This window comes from Schistocerca gregaria, chromosome 3 (assembly GCF_023897955.1).
Source record: "Schistocerca gregaria isolate iqSchGreg1 chromosome 3, iqSchGreg1.2, whole genome shotgun sequence".
NCBI classification, from domain to species: domain Eukaryota; kingdom Metazoa; phylum Arthropoda; class Insecta; order Orthoptera; family Acrididae; genus Schistocerca; species Schistocerca gregaria.
The window spans coordinates 779833440-779853238 of record NC_064922.1 but is presented as its reverse complement, the minus strand read 5'-3'; the positions used below and the strand labels follow the sequence as shown (position 1 = coordinate 779853238).

The window sequence follows — 19799 nt, the reverse complement described above, 5'->3', positions numbered from 1 at the left end:
GCAAAGTCTCTCAACCACCTGTAACAGTAAATAACCAACCAAAATATACTAAGCCGTACTAAAATTCTGGATCTGTGGGTACAAGATAAATAGAAAAAAATAAACATACTGAGAAGGTATGCACAGAGTGTGCTGAAATCAAATGATAGAAAATAATAAAACTGCACACTACTCACACACACAGAATCACATGAAATGTGTTGTGATATTCTGGGGAAATTCTGCAACTGCCCTGAGCTCTTTTAGAACCCAGAACAAAGCCATGAGGATCGTTAATGGAAGCAAATCTGGAGGCTCCTGTAGACCCATCTTCAGGAAGGTGGACATCTGAATACTGCCTGCCCTGTCTATACATTCTTGAGACTGTAAATTTTTTTGAAAAACCACATTGTGCCAACTGAATCCAGACTCAAGAAAGATAGTGAAATACACAGTCACAACACTAGAATAAACTCAAATATGTATGTGTTACATGCAAACGCTCAACTATGTCAAAAGGGAGTATTTCACATGGGTCCCAAGCTGTACAACAAGGTTCCCACATGTACATAGTCTGTTGAAGACAACACTCAATTTAATAAAGTTGTGAAATTCTGTTTGCTGTGTCACTGGTTTTACTCTGTAAAAGAATACCAAGAAAACTAATCTTGCTGGTTGTGTTTAAGTGCAAAACATGGACTGTTCAGTGAAGCTAACTTAGTCAATTTGTTACAATGCATTATAATACCATAATCTACCTTTAACATATGTTAACAAATTTTGACCTATATCTGTAACATGCTATGTGGTAGCAGACTGCAGGGATTAAATAAATAAGTAGATGCAGGCTGCAGCAGTTTCACAGAGATGGATATGATTCCATGGAATAGATTAGCATGTAGAGCAGCTTCAAACTAATCTTTGGTAGCCGTATATCCTTCCAACATATGATACACTGTAATATTGTACTACCATAAAGTTAACTTTTTAATTTTGCGTTACTATTTAATTTCAGTTACACTGCACGCTAAACAAGTGCCTGTTCCATTTCGTATAATCAACCTTTTCCAGTTGAATTATTCATGTGAGTCCAGAAGAAGATAAATCACATGCTCAGGTCTTGATTTGTGTGTATTTCTATTTAAAAGCCTATGTAATGGAGAGTCTAGTGTTTGTGTACTGGAATTAATTTTGATTTTAAGTTTGCATAATGCTGTGAGTAAAAACATAACTTTAAAGGTCATTAGTATGAAGGAAGACATATCTGTGTAGTTGTAGATTAGTTAATAATATAGGACTGGTATATAGGGATTATATACTATTGTGGTCTAGAGGTAGTGTCTTTGAATAGTAATCAAAAAAACGTCTTTGATCCCCCACTGCTTAAATTTTGATTAATAATCAGCGTCGGCGGCCGAAGACTTCCGGCATAAGAAGTCACCCTCATTCTGCCAATGGCCTTTTGAAAGAGTGTGGAGGACTCTTTTGTTCTAGGGATGGGAAACTGCCCCTAAAGGCAGAAGAATCAACAATGATCAATGATATGAGGATGCAGAGACAATGGAAACCACTGCATTAAGACACGTAATGTGTATCCACAGGACATGTAGCTCGTAACTGAAATAAGTGTCATGATGATTTTCCATTGGCAAAAGATTCTGGAATAGTCCCCCATTTGGATCTCCAGGAGGGGACTGTCAAGGGGGAAGTGACCAAGAGAAAAAGATTGAATAATCAACAAAAGGATAATGTTCTATGAGTCAGGGCATGGAGCGTCAAAAGCCTGTTCAGATGAGTGTAGGTTAATATCAACAGCAGCAGAAAATGATACAACAGGAGTAGGATTCATTATGAATAAAAAATTATGGCAGAGAGTCTGTTACTGTGAACAGTTCAGTGATAGGGTTGTTCTTATCAGAATTGATAGCAAACCAACACCGACAACAAGAGTTCAGGTATACGTGCCAAAGTCAGAAGTTGAAGAGATAGAGAAAGTATAGGAGGATATTGAAAGGGTAATACAATATGCAAAGGTAGACGAAAATCGAATAGTCATGGGGGACTGGAATTCAATTGTAGGGGAAGGAGAAGAAGAAAAAGTAACAGAAGAATATGGGCTTGGGACAAGGAATGAGAGAGGAGAAAGACTAATTGAGTTCTGTAATAAATTTCAGCTAGTAATAGTGAATACTCTGTTCAAGAATCCCAAAAGGAGGAGGTACACTTGGAAAAGGACAGGTGATATGGGAAGATTTCAGTTAGATTACATTGTGGTCAGACAGAGATTTCTATATTAGATACTGGATTTAAGGCATATGCAGGAGCAGATATAGACCCAGATGGCAATGTAGTAGTGATGAAGCGTGTGCTGAAGTTTAAGAGATTAATCAGGAAGAATCAACACACAAAGAAGTGGGATATGGAAGTACTGAGGAATGACGAGACATACTTGAAGTTTTCTAAGGCTACAGATACAGCAATAAGGAATAACTCAGTACGCAGCACAGTTGAAGAGGATGACTCTAAAAAGAGCCGTCACAGAAGTTGGAAAGGAAAACATAGATACAAGGAAGGTAACTATAAAGAAACCAATGGGTAACAGAAGAAATACTTCAGTTGATCGATGAGAGGAGGAAGCACAAAAATGTTCCAGGAAACTCAGGAATACAGAAATACAAGTTGCTGAGGAATGAAACATATAGGAAGTGCAGAGAAGCTAAGAAGAAATGGCTGCATGAAAAATGTGAAGAAGTAGAAAAAGAAATTATTGTCAGAAGGACCGACTGAGCATATAGGTAAGTCAAAGCAACCTTCGGTGAAATTAAAAGGAAGGGTTGCGACATTAAGAGTGCAAGGGGAACTCCACTGTTAAATGCAGAGAAGAGAGCGGATAGGTAGAAAGAATACATTAAAGGCCTGTATGAGGGGGACGATTTGTCTGGTGTGATAGAAGAAGAAAAAAGAATCGATCTAGAAGAGATAGGGGTTCCAGTATTAGAAGTAGAATTTAAGAGAGCCGTGGAGGACTTACAATCAAATAAGGAAATAGATAACACTCCATCAGAAGTTTTCAAATCATTTGGGGAAATTGCAACAAAACCACTATTCGCATGTAAAATGTGTGGGTCTGGCGACAGACCATCTGATGTCCAGAAAAATATCATCCATGCAATTCTGAAGACTGGAAGATCTGACAAGTGTAGGAATTAATGCACAATCAGCTTAACAGCCAATGCATCAAAGTTGCTGACAAGAATAATATACAGAAGAACAGAAAAGAAAATTGAGGATGTGCTAGATGGCAATCAGTTTGACTTTAGAAAAGGTGAAGGCACAAGGCAGACAATTCTGACATTGCGGCTGTTAATGGAAGCAAGAAAAAGGAAAAATCAATTCACCTCCATAGGATTTGTTGACCTGGAAAAAACACTCAACAAAATAAAATTGTGCAAGATGTTCAAAATTCTGAGAGAAAATAGGGGCAAGCTATAGGGAGAGATAGGCAATATACAATATGTACAAGAGCCAAGATGGAATAATAAGAGTGGATGACCAAGAACAAAGTGCTCATATTAAAAAGGGTGTAAGACAGAGATGTAGTCTTTTGCCCCTACCATTCAACCTGTACATCGAAGAAGCAATGATGGAAATAAAAGAAAGTTTCAAGAATGGAATTAGAATTCAGGGTGAAAGGACATCAATTACACAGTTCGCTGATGACATTGCTATCCTGAGTGAAAGTGAAGAAGAATTACATGACATAGTGAATGGAATGAGGAATTTAATGAATACAAAACATGGACTGAGAGTAAATCGAAGAAAGACGAAAGTAATGAAAAGTAGCAGAGATGAGAACAGTGAGAAACTTAACATCAGGATTGGTGGTCATGAAGTGGATGAAATTACAGAATGCTGCTACCTAAGCAATAAAATAACCAATGACAGGTGCAGCAAGGAGGACATCAAATGCAGACCAACAATGGCAAACAGGGGATTCCTGACCAAGGCCAAGAGAAGTCTACTAGTATCAAACATAGGTATAAATTTGGGGAAGAAATTTCTGAGAAAGTATATCTGGAGTACAGCATTGCATGGTAGTGAAATATGGGCTGTGGGAAAAGTGGAACAGAAGAGAACTGAAGGATTTGAGATGTAGTGCTACAGACGAATGTTGAAAATAAGTTGGACTCTTAAGATAATGAATGAGGAGGAGGAGCTGTGCAGAATCATAGAGAAAAGGAATATGTGGTAAACATGGATAAGGAGAAGAGACAGGGTGGCAGGACATGTACTAAGACATGAGGGAATAACTTCCATGGTACTAGAGGGAGCTGTGGAGGGCAAAAACTGTAGAGGAAGACAGAGATTGGAATACATCCAGGAAATAATTGAGGATGTAGGTTGTGTGTGCCACTCTGAGATGAAGAGGTTGGCACAGGAGAGGAATTTGTGGCAGGCCACATCAAACCAGTCAGAAGACTGATGACCCCTACAAAAAAAGTAGGGACTGTAAACTATGTTTCGCTGCGGCATCTCCTGTGAAGACAGAAGAAAGAATTCCCAGTTAGGCCCTCCCATTGAGATGTGTAGTATGTTTAAAAGACGAAGATTTCAGTCTAATAAGCGAGAATTTGATTCCTTCAGGCAGGGATTGACTGCAAAACAGTTGTGGGAAGTAAGACAAAAGTGGGACGTGAAAAGGTAATAATGAAGGGGCAAAAAGAGAGCAACTTGGATAGTTCTGTCGCCAGTGAGTTGAAGAACAGATATAGTCTTTACCTATTGCAGCAGTAGTTGAAATCAGAGCATAGCAAACCATCAATAAGAACTTAAGAGATATAGGTAGGCAAGAGAATTGCACAGAAAAAGAAATATCTTGTTGTTAGCACTCAAGGAATGGTGCAGGCCATCAGCTGCTATGGTAGATACAGCAAACCTCATGCAGGAGAATAGGCTTTGTTGAGGTTCTCCAACAGTCTGATCAACACTGGATGAAACTCATCAGGTATTGTCTGGGTTGCTGTTGAGCTCAGGTGAGGCTCATATCATTTCTGTGCCAGGTGCTGGTATTGAGAGATGGGGATAAGTAAGACATGGCCTATATCTCCACAGATGGGAGAAAGATAGCTGAAATTTTAATGGGAGGCAGTACTGGCTATAACATTAGAATTTCTGTGATAAGAGATGTGAAACATAAGCTAATTTTTGACTGAATACATCATTCAGATAGATTGCTTTAAAAAGGCTTCCCAATAAATGAAATTTCACAGACAGAATAAACATATTCAATAAATTTACCCAGGTGTGTCAGAACATTAAAAGACTAAAAAATCAAAATAAATGAACCTCTTATGTGATTACACAATCTGGACCATAAAAAAAAAAATATATATAAAAGGTCATGTACATGTCTGAGTACCACGCACACACAGAAGACCATATGTTAAAGACATAAAAATACTGTCAGCCTATTTCTGTAGGGAAAACATGGAGAAAGAAGGAACTATTATGTAATGTTAAAAATAATGTCATGTACAGATCTACTGAAACCAACAGTTTCTGCTTATAACTTCAACTGCAAGCCTGTTCTTGTGAATTACTTCTGCTGGAAAACACATTATTGTTACAGTATATAGAGCACCTCTAGATTTATTATGACATCTTACAGACAAAAGGAAACTAATGCTAATCGGTGGAGATTTTAATATTAACCATAAGAAAGATTATGATAAAAGTAACAACATGGAAATTTATTGAGTTCTGTTTTTAATTTTCCCAGCAGAATTACACAGGAAAGCAGTACACTAATAAACAACTTAACAGTAAGTGAACATGTAATTAATGTAAGAGGATACATCCCACTGTACCAGTTATTAGGGCTTCTTCCTGTTCCATTCATATATGGAGCATGGGAAAAATGATTGATTGAATGCCTCTGTGCTTGTAGCAATTATTCTAATCTTAGTCCTATGATCCCTATGTGAGCAATACATAGGTGACTGTAGCATATTCCTAGAGTCACCATTTAAAGCTGGTTCTTGAAACTTTGTGAATAGACTTTCTTGGGATAGTTTACATCCCTCTTCAAGAGTCTTCCAGTTCAGTTCCTTCAGTATTTCTGTGACACTTTCCCATGGATTAAACAAACCTGCGGTCATTTGTGCCGTTCTTCTCGGTATATGTTCAATATCCCCAGTTACTCCTACCTGGTACAGGTCCCACATACTTGAGAAATGTTCTAGGATGGGTCACACAAGTGATTTGTAAGCAATCTCCTGTGTAGACTGACTGCACTTCCCCCATATTCTGCCAATAAACTAAAGTCTACCACCTGCTTTACCCACAACTGAGCCTATGTGATCATTCCACTTCATATCACTATGTAGTGTTACGCCCAGGTAGTTGTCCGTAGCTTGTGGTCTAGAGGATAGCGTTGCTGCTTCCAGATCATGGGGTTCCGGGTTCAATTCCAGGTGGGTTGGAGATTTTCTCCACTTGGGGACTGGGTGTTTTTGTTGTCCTCATCATTCATGGAAGTGGTGAGATTGGACTCAGTAAATATCTGGAATTTGTACGGGCACTGACAACCAAGCAGTTGAGCGCCCCACAAACCAAACGTCATCATCATTGTCAACCCAGGTATTTGTATGAGTTTGCTGATTCCAGCAGTAACTCATTGATATTATAATCATAGGATGTTACATTTTTTTGTTTTGTGAAGTGCAAAATTTTAAATTTTTGAAGATTTAGACCAAGCTGCCAATCTCTGTACAATGTTGAAATCTTATCAAGATCTGACTGAATATTTATACAGCTTTTTCACATAGTACTTCATTATAAATAAGTGCAGCATCTGCAAAAGGCCTGATGTTACTATGAATATTGTCGGCAAGGCCATTAACATACAACATGAACAACAACAGTCCCTACACACATCCCTGGCGTACACCCAAAGTTACTCCCACATCTGCTGATGACTCTCCATGCAAAATAAGGAACACATGATGCATAAAGTGCCATACCTGGTAACTTCCTCATCATGCATAGCTGGTCCAATCAAAAACATAGTAACTAATAAACAGATAACAAAGGGCTTAAGATAACAGCCTTACAGAAAATTGATTAGAGGGATGTGTATAATGCAAAAGGCATCAATTCCAAATTAATGAGTGTTGTCTGTTGGAGAAAATAGTTGTGAGATAACTACATTGAATTATGACACTAATAAGACATCAAAAATTCTTGGACTGCAAAAGGAATCAGTATGTCGTCAGGAGAAGGAAACTGTATGCAATAAGGGCCAATGCAAAAGTAACTAATTCAGTACTACAAGAAATACTGTGTTTTCTTAAGGAAAGTGATTAAAAATCATACAGCATCCAACTAATGTCTGAAATTCATAATTCAGATAATAAAATAGGATCTATATGGGCAAAGATAAACTGGGAAACCAGCTATGAATGTGAGTACTTGACATCAATCATGTAGCTAACATTTTTAAGCAATCACTTTCTGAAAGGACTGCAGAGGAGTGACATGGACAGTTCAAGCGATAAAGCAATCGGTCTTATGGAGCTTAAATTACCCCGTGCTTTGTCAATAATAATAATAATGTAGTTATCTCCCTCAAAACCAAAATCTGTTTCAAAGTTGATAAGTAAAGTAATAAAATACAGTATGTTATATATATGTACACAGTCAGATATGCAATACTTCCAGATAGACTGAAATTGTATTGGGAGATCCTATAGACTACTGTGTAGTGGGTGTAAAACAAAGCATAGACTATAGATAGGGATATGCTGAATAAAATGTGTTTGGTTGCCAAAAGAGCAATGGGTAAAGCCTTCAATAACTTGTGTAGCAGAATAGTGTCAAACAATCTTTCACAAAACTCAAATAATTCTGGTCATATGTCAAGCTTGTCAGGGGCGCCAAAGTTAATGTCCATTCATTCATGAATGAGACAGGAACTGAAATTAAGGGTAGCAAAACAGAAGCTGAAATGCTTAACTCCATTTACAAATGCTCCTTACAAAGGAAAGCCCATGAAAAATGCCCCAATTTAATACTTGTACCACTGAAAAGATGTGTGAAATAAGAGTTTGTGTCAGTGGTGCTGGGAAACAGCTGAAATCGTTAAAATTGAAGAAAGCTCCAGAGCCCGATGGAATCCCTGTCAGATTCTATACTATCAACGATCCCTCAAACAAAAAATCTTGCTCAGTAGTTGGAAGAAATACAGCTCACATCTGTTTACAAGAAGTGTAGTAGAAGTGATCTGCAAAATTAATGTCCAATATCCTAGACATCAATTAACTGAATAATTCTAGAACATATCCTAAGTTCAGACATAACGAAATATCTCGAACTAAATGACCTCCTCCATACCAATCAGCATGGATTCCAAAAACATTAGTCATGCAAAACCCTAGTCACACTTTTCTCACAGGACATATTGAAAGCTTTGGTTCAAGGCAGCTGGGTGGATACAGTGTTTCCTGATCTCCAAAAAGCATTTCATTTGGTACCACATCCATGCTTATTATTAAAAGTATGACCATATGGGGTGTCAAGTGAAATTTGTGGATGGATGGAAGATTTTTTAGCATGGCATAGCATGTTGTCTCAGATGGTGTGTCATTGTCAGATATAGAAGTAATTTTGAGTGTGCTCAAGGAAAGTGTTTTGGGACCCTTGCAGTTTATGTTGTGTATTAATGACCTTGCAGACCATGTTAATAGCAAATTCACACTTTTTGCAAATTATGCAGTCATCTGTAATAAAGGACTATGTGAAAGAAGCTGCATATGATCACACAGGGGCAGTCATAGGTAAAGCAGGTGGTAGGCTTAGGTTTCTTGGTGGAGGGAGATTGCTTACAAATCACTCAAGTGGTCGATTCTGGAACACTGCTCAAGTGTGAGAGACCTGTACCATATAGGACTAACAGGGGATATTGAACATATACAGAGGAGGCCAGCAAGAATGACTGAAGGTTTCTTTGACCAGTGGGAGAGTATCACAGAGACATTGAAAAAAACTAGACAAGCAGACTATTCCAAAAAAGTCTACCTACATCATTTCAAGAACCAGCTAGGAATATCCTACAATCCCTTACCGATTGCTCTCAAAGGGATCATTAAGACAAGTTTAGATTAATTACAGGATACACAGAGGCATTAAATAATCTTTCTTCCCACACTCTATATGTGAATGGAATAATAAGAAACCGTAATAACTGGTACAATGGGACATGTTCTCTGCCATGCACTTCACAGTGGTTTGTAGAATGTAGATGTAGATTGTCAGGCCCCTTTGCATTAATAACTAGCTACCAACCTGCCTCACTACTTACCTTCTTGAAGGCATTAGAAAACATTGTGTATGCAAGAACCATAACATACGTCTCCCAAAATAAAATACATGTAGTCACAATTTGGATTTAAAAAGATTTCTCCATATAAAGTGTCGTTATAGAGAATTTAAGCGACAAAACATTGCTGACTGATATTTTCTGTAATTACCACAACCATTTTATTGTGCAATTCACAGTATTCTCCTACAGAAGCTCAAATATTACGCTATCGGAGGTCATGCACATAACTGTTTTCATCTTATTTAACTAAAAGGATTCAGCGTTTCCCATTAAGAAACCAACAGAGTGTACACAATGAAACAGTATCTTCAGAATGGGGAATAATCACTGCAGAGGTTCTTTTTCCTGCTGGTGGAAGTGTTATACACAAGCATATTTCAATACTTGACAATGTAAACAAAATATTTCTTGAAAATTATCTAACTTGATTTATGTGTAACAGGCTTGTGGCCAAACAGTGAAGCACTGCTATTTGCTTCGGTTTTTCGCGTGGGCAGCGTTTGGACAGCGCTGCCGTATCTTGTTTATATGAGGGTAGAATAAACAGTGGAGACGGATACATTTAAATGTCTTTTATTTAACGTTTGTTGAACGTACATTCAAATCCTGTTGTGTCCCACAGCTGTGACGCTAGTCCCTTGGACAGGGTGCCGCCACAGGTTTACTTAATGAATAAACTGTCTGTGGGCGAACCACCATTGTATTGTACAGTTGACATGTTCTTTGAGTACCATTTGCAATTTTATGTACAGTGCAAATGTTGTTATGCACTGTGATTTTAATTTAAAAACCTTACCAAATGGCATGTATTTGGCAAGAATTGTGGTAGCTGTTAGTTGGCTTACGATACAATTGTATTTAGATAAAAATATTTGTTTGGGAAACATTTTTATCTAAATTGCACTGTACATATTTGTTTGGGATCCCCCCCCCCCCCCCCCCCATGAACCAGGGACATTGCCATTGGTGGGGAGGCTTGTGCGCCTCAGCGATACAGATGGCCATACTGTAGGTGCAACCACAACGGAGGGGTATCTGTTGAGGGGCCAGACAAATGTGTGGTTCCTGTAGAGGGGCAGCAGCCTTTTCAGTAGTTGCAGGGGCAACAGTCTGGATGATTGACTGATATGGCCTTGTAACACTAACCAAAACGGCCTTGCTGTGCTGATACTGTGAACGGCTGAAAGCAAGGGTAAACTACGGCCGTAATTTTTCCCGAGGGCATGCAGCTTTACTATATGGTTAAATGATGATGGCGTCCTCTTGGGTAAAATGTTCCGGAGGTAAAATAGTCCCTCATTCAGATCTCCAGGCGAGGACTACTCAAGAGGTCGTCGTTATCAGGAGACAGAAAACTGGTGTTCTACGGATCAGAGTGTGGAATGTCAGATCCCTTAATCGGGCAAGTAGGTTAGAAAATTTAAAAAGGGAAATGGATAGATTAAAGTTAGGTATAGAGGGAATTAGTGAGGTTCGGTGGCAGGAGGAACAAGACTTTTGGTCAGGTGAATTCAGGGATATAAATGGACAGTGTCTTGAAAGGAGGATATAAGATGAACATCAACAAAAGCAAAACGAGGATAACGGAATGTAGTCAAATTAAGTCGAGTGATGCTGAGGGAATTAGATTAGGAAATGAGACACTTAAAGTGGTAAAGGAGTTTTGCTATTTAGGAAGTAAAATAACTGATGATGGTCGAAGTAGAGAGGATATAAAATGTAGACTGGGAATGGCAAGGAAAGCATTTCTGAAGAAGAGAAATTTGTTAACATCGAATATAGATTTATGTATCAGGAAGTCGTTTCTGAAAGGATTTGTTTGGAGTGTAGCTATGTATGGAAGTGAAACATGGACGATAACTAGTTTGGACAAGAAGAGAATAGAAGCTTTCGAAATGTGGTGCTACAGAAGAATACTGAAGATAAGGTGGATGGATCACGTAACTGAAGAGGAGGTATTGAACAGAATTGGGGAGAAGAGGAGTTTGTGGCACATCTTGACAAGAAGAAGGAACCGGTTGTTAGGACATGTTCTGAGGCATCAAGGGATCACAAATGTAGCACTGGAGGGCAGTGTGGAGGGTAAAAATTGTAGAGGGAGACCAAGAGATGAATACACTAAGCAGATTGAGAAGGATGTAGGTTGCAGTAAGTACTGGGAGATTAAGAAACTTGCACAGGATAGAGTAGCATGGAGAGCTGCATCAAACCAATCTCAGGACTGAAGACACAACAACAACAACAACTGTTTCTTCACAGAGTGACACCTAACTTAGATAACACATGATAAACTTAAATCCAGTACAGTATCATACAATTCTTTCTAAATACTTAGCTGTTCAAATTTAAAAGAACTTGAACTGAAGTCATGTGTTGCAGTCTTCAGTCTGAAGACACATTTGATGAAGCTCATCATCTCTGAATAACAACCGCAACCTACATCCATGCAAACCTGCTTAAAATATTCATCCCTTGATCTCCACTCGCCTTGATCTCCACATACAAACAAACAAACAGACAAACAAGCAAACACACATGTGAGCGCGCGTGCGCACGCGCGCGCGCGCCCACACACACACACACACACACACACACACACACACACACACTCTTTCTTCCATTACTAATCTGACAATTCTTTCATGCCTCAGGAAGTGTCCTGACAACCAGTCCTCCTTTTTTGTCAAATTCTGACATACATTTCTTTTTTCCACAGCTCAATTCACTTCTTTCTCAATAGTTACTCAGTCTAGCAATCAAAACTTCAGCAGTTTTTTGTGTAACACATTTCCAGAGCTTCAATTTCCTTCTTGTCTGAAATGCCAATCATCCCCATTTCACTTCTGTACAAGGGTTCACATCAGATAAGTAGCTTCAAGAGAGACTTCCTAATACTTAAATTTATATTATATATTAACAAATCAGTATATATCAAAAAATCCGTCTTTTCTCAGCCTGTAGAAAGTTTGCTCACTTTGCATATCCTCTTTACTCTAGTCATCATCATCATCATCAACAACATCATCATCATCTTCCATTAATTTGTTGTTCTAATAGCAAAAGTCATATTCATCTTTTAGTGTCTCATTTCCTAATCTAATTTCTTCTGCATCACCTGATTTAATTTGACTACATTCCATTACCTTTGTTTTGATTTTGTTGATGTTTGTTTTGCCATACAAAACTACACTTGTCAGTGCAACAGTGCATTCTTTGGTTTACTCCAAAAAGGAGATGGAGTGGAACAATTACTTGTAAAGTATTAGTTCACTTTATTACAATATAGATATGAAGATTTACATAAATCTGTATAATCCATTTCCACAAGAACTTTCTAAATATTTACAAGGATGTCTGAATATCAAAGTATTACTTGATACAGACAAATTTAAAAGACTCTTCAGCAGACAAATTTACAAGACTATTCACTTGCAGAGTGTCTGACAAGAAGTTCACTTTAAGCTCTTCCTAAGACACTTAATACACTGGTGGCCTATCTAACACAATGCTATCATCTTCATAGGTGACTGCAATCAGGGCGAAGCATTCCTGTGTTCAGCCGTAAGAAGACCACTGATTGTGGACGGCATAGTGAAGCTCTAACAGGCATGGTTACACTGGCCTTGCTCATTCATTGGTGAAGCATGCAGTGACTATACTCTTCTGTGGTCTCACTGTGAGGTGCCAACCTTGCTTTCACCTCTCATTCTTTGGATGATGCCACATTGTTCATCTTATAACTTCTTTTCAAAAGAAACTATCCATTCCATTCAACTGCTCTTCCAAATCCTTAGCTATGCTGACAGAGTCGTCAGATCAACAGCACACATCAAAGTTTTTATTTCTTCTGCTTGAACCCCATCCCCAATTCCTCCATGGTATCTTTTACTGCTTGCTCAGTTTACAAACTAAACATCAGGAAACGCTCTTAGGATGCGGGTCATGGTGCGCACCTTTGGGCAGTTGTGTTTACGTTTCAACCGGTGACACTCACGAAGCTTGTTTTTGTGTGTATATGTGTAATTGTGCAGTTAGAATAAATACGAGTTTCATACAAGTGGTGTTCAGGTTATTACGGCAGCTATGCAACCTGATTCCCATAGTGGTGACCCCGGACTTTTTCGATACGACCACAGTACGTGCGTTTCTCATCTTCCCTCCTGCCACCATTACGCACCGATAAACCACCATGTGATTTGTGACCCGGAACTCGCCATGAGTTTGCCTACACTTTCATTCATGGACAAATTGCCAGTAATTCAGCCATCGACGGCTCCGACTACAGTGTTAAACCCGTGTGCACAACATAACCCCACTAGTACGGTCCACGCACCGTGGCCCACACATGTTGCAGGGCATCCAAACGCGTGGCAGTTTCCAGACATCATACCGCAGGTGAAACAAGAGCTTCCCTCACCACAGTGCTCAGCAACATCCCGTATGAATATGTTACATACCAGCTGACACACAACCAGGTACTTTCGCCTGAAGTGCATACCGCTACATTCCCTACATAACATCAGCATGCGACAGCATTTGCAGCAGCTGTGACGCCCGCTCCTACCGCGTTTGCTCCCACGCCGTGTGTGTCGTGTGGTCAGAGGTTTAATTGCGTTACAGTACAGACACTCGACCCCCAGTTTCCAGGCCTCTGCTGCCCCCCCCCCGTCGCCATCTTCCCACAATGTCACAGCAGCCACCTGTAGGACAGTTTCCGAAGCTGCCACAACTACAGAAGGACAACGCATGGTTTGTGTTAGTGGAGAATATTCTGGACATTCACGGAGTGTAGGGAGACGACGCATGTTTCATTTGTTTAATTACATGCCTCCACGATGAACTGGACCTGGTCAGTGACCTATTGCTCTCGCCACCAAGCCAGCACAAATATGCCATCGCAAGAGCTCGCATCATCAAGCGCTCTCCATCAAAAGCCATCCACTATATAATTCACGACGTGCCAATATGGGACCGTATGCCTTCACAGCTTTGGCGCCATTTAAGGGCCCAGGTGGGCAAGTAGCAATTCACCGACCTCGCACTCTGGGCGTTGTGGCTTTTGAAATTACCGCCCGACCTCCACCTGTTGACTTACCAAAACTCCGCTCTGGAGAAAAAACTACGACTGGCGGACCAGGCATATTCCATCATCAAACATCGCCAGGTCGCGTCCTCCTGTTTTTCAACACTCGGAATGTTGGCGGCACTGCCGCCACGTCTACTATGTTTCACGGGCTGGCCGGCAGCTCGCAGCAGCAGCTGATGGAGCAACTGGTGGCCAGACGGCCATACTTGTTACGGTTCCTCGAGCGGTTGCCCCTCCCACCTCCCCGCGGGCGCAACTGAACACGTCACGTGACGTTGCCGGCTCAGGCACAACACCCAGCATACCCACTATCCGGGTAGGCGCAAGCCCAAGTGCCGCCCCGTGCGAGCTGCTAAATTGCCGCCCCCTTCTTTTTTTTTACAAAACATATGTGGAATTTTATTTAAACAAATCTGTAGGAATAGTCAGCAATCAATCTACTTAAGTTTCGGCCACTGAGTGGCCAGTCTCAAAGCTTTTAATATGTGCTTACATCTAACCCATCATGTTGACAGTAACGTTCAGCATGACGATATAGATGTAAACATAACTCAAAGCATTGAAATAGCCACACTGTCCCGAAATCTATGTAGATCTGGAAAACAAAAATTGTGACTGATTGGTGACATTCTCTACAGATTTGTACAAAACAGTCGCTGGGCAGCAGCTCAAAAATGGAGTCAAACCTGATTGAAGAAATCTAGCTAATTTTAATAAGCCTTGTGAATTTACAAAAATGTTCAAATGTGTGTGAAATCTTTTGGGACCTAACTGCTAAGGTCATCAGTCCCTAAGCTTACACACTACTTAACCTAAAAAACACACACCCGTGCCCGAGGGAGAACTCGAACCTCCGCCGGGATCAGCCGCACAGTCCATGTCTGCAGCGCCTTAGTCCACTCGGCTAATCCTGCGCGGCATTAACTTACAGTTAACGTGAATAAAAATTTTTGAATGGTTGTGAACAGATAATGTATTCATCGAAGAACAAAATATATTTATAATTTAACGATAATTTGGTTTGAACACTAATATTTACAATAACTATTTAATGATGAACAAAATAAGAAACAAAACAGTAAATAACCAAGACACTGATCATAATACAAAAATTTGAAAAGATACTAGACAAATCGAACCTTCCTGGCTTTTGATTGTGCAAACTCTTTCACACGATCTGTGTAATTTAAGTCCTCTGCAAGCTTATGCTCAATCAATATTGTTGCAAGATCATCAAACAAGTTTGGCTCATCGTTGATTATCAATTTCAGTTTTGAGAAACATCTCTCTTCACTCGCAACTGTCACTAAGGGTGTTAAGAGAATTCTCAGAGCAATGTTAACATTAGGGCAATTATGTCTTCCTATAAACTTCAGAGTCTTTTTTGGACCTATTCCAGGTTTCAACAATGTTGAAAGCACTTTTAGTTCTTCCGTCAACTCCAGTGCATCAATGTCGCTTGACTCATGATCTTGCAAAATCGCTGCCAGGTTCCTACACTTTGTGTCCAGGCTGTCAGGAGATGCATTCTTCAGCTCGCCGATGTCGTAGAGAAAATCCAAACAATCACAATGAGATTTCAGTTGATTGAATCTCTCATCCAAAGATGTGGTTACTATACCTAAAAGATAATAGTAGAATTCAATCTTGTAACGTTTTGTTGGGTCATATATTGTCTCATCCCTTCCTTCACAGGTAAAGTGTATTGGCTTCTTACTTCGTCGCTGGGAAGTGCTTATCCGTGGTAACTTTAGATCTTCTAGCTCAAATACTCCAGCCAATTCTTTGGAACCCGTCAAGAAAGACACAAACTTTTCTTCTGTTCTGCAGGTCTCAAAATGTTCTTTCGTTTTTTCAAGCACTTCCACGGCCTCAGAAACATTTATGTCAATGGTCTGGAGGGTCTTACTGGTTACACTGATGTGGAGCCAGAACGTTGTACCAGATTACAAGAGAAGTATGAAAGGTGTAATTTTTTATTTGATTCGCAAGTGACATTGCTTCGTGAGCAGTCATGCCATCGAATTCTTCTGATACCTGAACCAGTGCATCATAAACGCCTCCAATTTCAAACGTCAGGGGAGTAAGTGCATTGATGCGACTTTCCCACCTCCTATCACTCAGTGGCTTCAGCGACAGGTTAGGCAGATACTTCTTCAAAACATCCCAACGTCGAACGGAGGACGAGAAAAAGTCCTACAAGCTTTTCATTGTCAAAACATGTAAACAGCATATTTAGAAGACATAGCGGCATCGTTTACAAGATTCAATGAGTGACTGCTACATGGTACATAAAATCTCTCTTGTTCTTATCTGAAATTCTTTTCTGGAGACCAGACTTCTTTCCTTTCATGTTTGCTTCATTGTCGTATCCTTGCCCTCTCATATTACACAATAGGATTTTTTAATCTTCCAAGAACTTGAGTATGACCTGCGTCAAAGTGGAGCTTGAAGAATCGGGCACTGGAAGAAATCCTAGGAAATGCTCCCGAATTCGGACATCGTATACCCCGTCGAGTCTTGTTTCCTGGACGAAACGTACCACAACTGTCATCTGCTCAACTTTTGAAATATCTGGTGTGTAGTCCAGAGTTATACTGTAATACATTGCAGATTTCATCATTAATAGAATGTTGTTGGTTATAGATGATCCAATAAGATGAATTATTTCATTGTGTTTCTTTTCCAAGATAATGATGACCCTTGTTCTCACCTTGTTTTGTTCTGTGCAGGTGCTCCATCATCACAGTATCGAACTTTCCGAATAATTCAACGAGTTTCAAGAAGTTCCCGCTGTCAGGCTGAAAGAGTGTATCTGTACTTCCTCTCAAAGGCAGACATTGCCGACCTAGGAAATGACCTATTGCTATTAATCGCTCAGGAACATTTTTGCAATGTTCGCTTTCAGTATTCAGAAGCCTCTGATGATCGGCATTGACAGTTCGTGACTTTTTCAGTCCCTCGGAAAACACGATTCACTTTTTATGTGAATTCAAATGCTCGGTAGACTCCCTGTGACTTTCGAGATACGAATCAACCTGCCGCCAGTCGCTTATACCGTTCTTTACAATTTTTACTGTAGATGACGAAAAAAGTTTGCAACAAAAGCAGAACACAGCATCCTTGCTCTTTGAGTACACCAACCAATGTCTATCTGCTTCTTGTAAATTCTTCAGAGAACAGGTGTAGTGCACAGGGCTGAAACGCCGGTTGTCCGCATTTTTAGGACATTCTTAAGCTTCCTTAATGCACTCGGGAGGACCTCGAATGACCAAAGTTGTTTGAATGCAGTCGGTAATAATTTCCGGCCATCTTCCGGGATCTGAGTCAATTGTGTCTTCCAGTTTAAATTTTCCTATTCTGCAATCTTGAAATAGAAAAATTCTAACTTATGAGTAATGTGCATGTGCAATACTAATTGTATGTTATATGAAAAGCACTTACCTATTAGATCCCAAGTTGCAAGAAATTTGGACGCACCAATTCTTCTGTTCTTATGAAACGCAATGAAATTGCTTCTTACCAATCTTGACTCCCTTGGCCAACTATCGAAATGAATTCTGCAGTTTTTGTTGTAGAGCACGCAACAATACCTCTGCCTGGAAAGGCGAAGTGGTGGCGCAGCAGTGCCAGAAACTAGGTCATGTGACAAGGTACAGCGAGGCTACAGTTAAACTAGCACCCAGAAAGAAGAAGAAGAAATAAGAAGACCACAATAAGTATGTGACCGATGATATTGATAAATTTATTATCAGGCAGCAATTTCTGTGGCATTACGAAAATAGAAAGAAATACGAACTTTGCGAAAACTGCACATCTTTTGTCAAACAGAAATGAGCTTCATAGATAGCAAGGAAGCCCTTAGAATCAATGTTCTGTCTATGAATTTTCGTTGTAGAAGGTGTCAAAATGAACGTTTTGTTTTGTGGGCCGGCCGATGTGGCCGAGTGGTTCTAGGCGCTTCAGTCTGGAACTGCGCGACCGCTACAGTTGCAGGTTCGAATCCTGCCTCGGGCATGGATGTGTGTGATGTCCTTAGATTAGTTAGGTTTAAGTTGTTCTAAGTTCTAGGGGGGCTCATCACCTCAGATGTTAAGTCCCATAGTGCTCAGAGCCATTTCAACCATTTTGTTTTGTGCGGACGAGAGGCCATTGTTGCTAAAAGATTATACTTTCTCAGGTTTTCATCAGAATCAAGCGACCAGTAGTGTACTAAGATGAAACATGGATTCACATGCATTATACAGTAAATAAATGTGGCAAAGTGATAGTGTGCGAGTAATATTGTCATAGAAAAGTGCCGGTCAGAGTTCAATTATTGTTAATGCAGGTGGAGACAGGTGTTTCGTGGCTCAAAAACTAAAACGTCCGACTATCACTCAGAAACAGATAGTAAAAATTTTCAAAAATACGTCAAAACCAAGCTTATGTCACGCTTATTAGCAATGTCTTTATCCCTTGCAATTACCTGCAGCATATTTACCCAACCGGAAAACTTCTAGCCATTGTAGGTGTTGGACATGTTTGAGTGTAGCAATGTTCAACCATTTTTTTCAATAACGTGGGAAGAATAAAACACTCGGAAACGCCCATTGAAGGGCTTAGCAAAATTGCTTCAGGCTTAACATGTAACCGCAGTATCGCCAGACTGCTTCCCCCTCTCTGTTCCTACGGCGGAAACATGACAGTGCTGCCACAGTGGCGAGGAAGAAATTAGTCCTGCTCCCTCCCCTTGTTCAACAGGGGCGGCCGGCAGGTAGTGGAGGCGCCATGCCACAGTTCCCAAAGCCGCTCCCTCTGACGTTTGCTTTCGAAGCCCCCCTTGGGTATGAATGTTGACTTTGTCACAAAAAAGGGGGGTGGGGGGGAGGAGCAGCAGATCTGCTGCCTCTCAGAAAGGGCAACCCCGTGCGGCCGCACGTTCCGCACATGCCTTGCGCCGGCCCTGCCCACTATGCTGGTATCATATCACATTCAGCGATGCTGCGCGTTCTTGTTGCGCACCCTGCAACTACCCAAATGGGAAGTGCGAGTCAGAATAGGCGCCACAGCTCGCACCGGCAGTTTAGTGCGCCAAAAACATTATTGACTGACCAACCCCACTGCCCACCATGCCGGCAGACTGTACATCCACGACAGGACGAGCACACTCTATTTCCTCGTGGACACGGGCGCCGATGCTAGCGTCATTGCTAAGTCGAGCACCCCATCTTCAACATTGACGCCCACCGTGCCACTGCGAGCAGTCAACAATTCCGCAATTCGTGTCCACAGTTCAGCCGAACTCCAACTAAATCTCTCACCTGATTTACGCTGCGCCTGGACATTTTGCGTTGCGGATGTCGACTGCCCCAT

General features: G+C 40.5%; 1 protein-coding gene across 1 annotated transcript; it reads right to left on the bottom strand.

Moving 5' to 3' along the window:
* Positions 1-15568: 15568 nt before the first annotated feature.
* LOC126355606 (uncharacterized) lies at positions 15569-19799 on the bottom strand. Its single transcript, XM_050005969.1, has 2 exons — positions 19748-19799; positions 15569-16065 (listed from the first exon to the last, which is right to left on the bottom strand). Exons 1-2 carry the CDS (start codon positions 19797-19799, stop codon positions 15569-15571), a joined length of 549 nt encoding a protein of 182 aa, XP_049861926.1.

Excerpts from the sequence above, each read along its gene's own strand:
- LOC126355606 (XM_050005969.1), bottom strand. The coding sequence starts at position 19,799 with ATGGGGCAGTCGACATCCGCAACGCAAAATGTCCAGGCGCAGCGTAAA. Across the intron at positions 16,066-19,747 it reads CCAGGCGCAGCGTAAATCAG|GTATAGTAACCACATCTTTG; the intron begins GTGAGAGATTTA and ends ATTATCTTTTAG.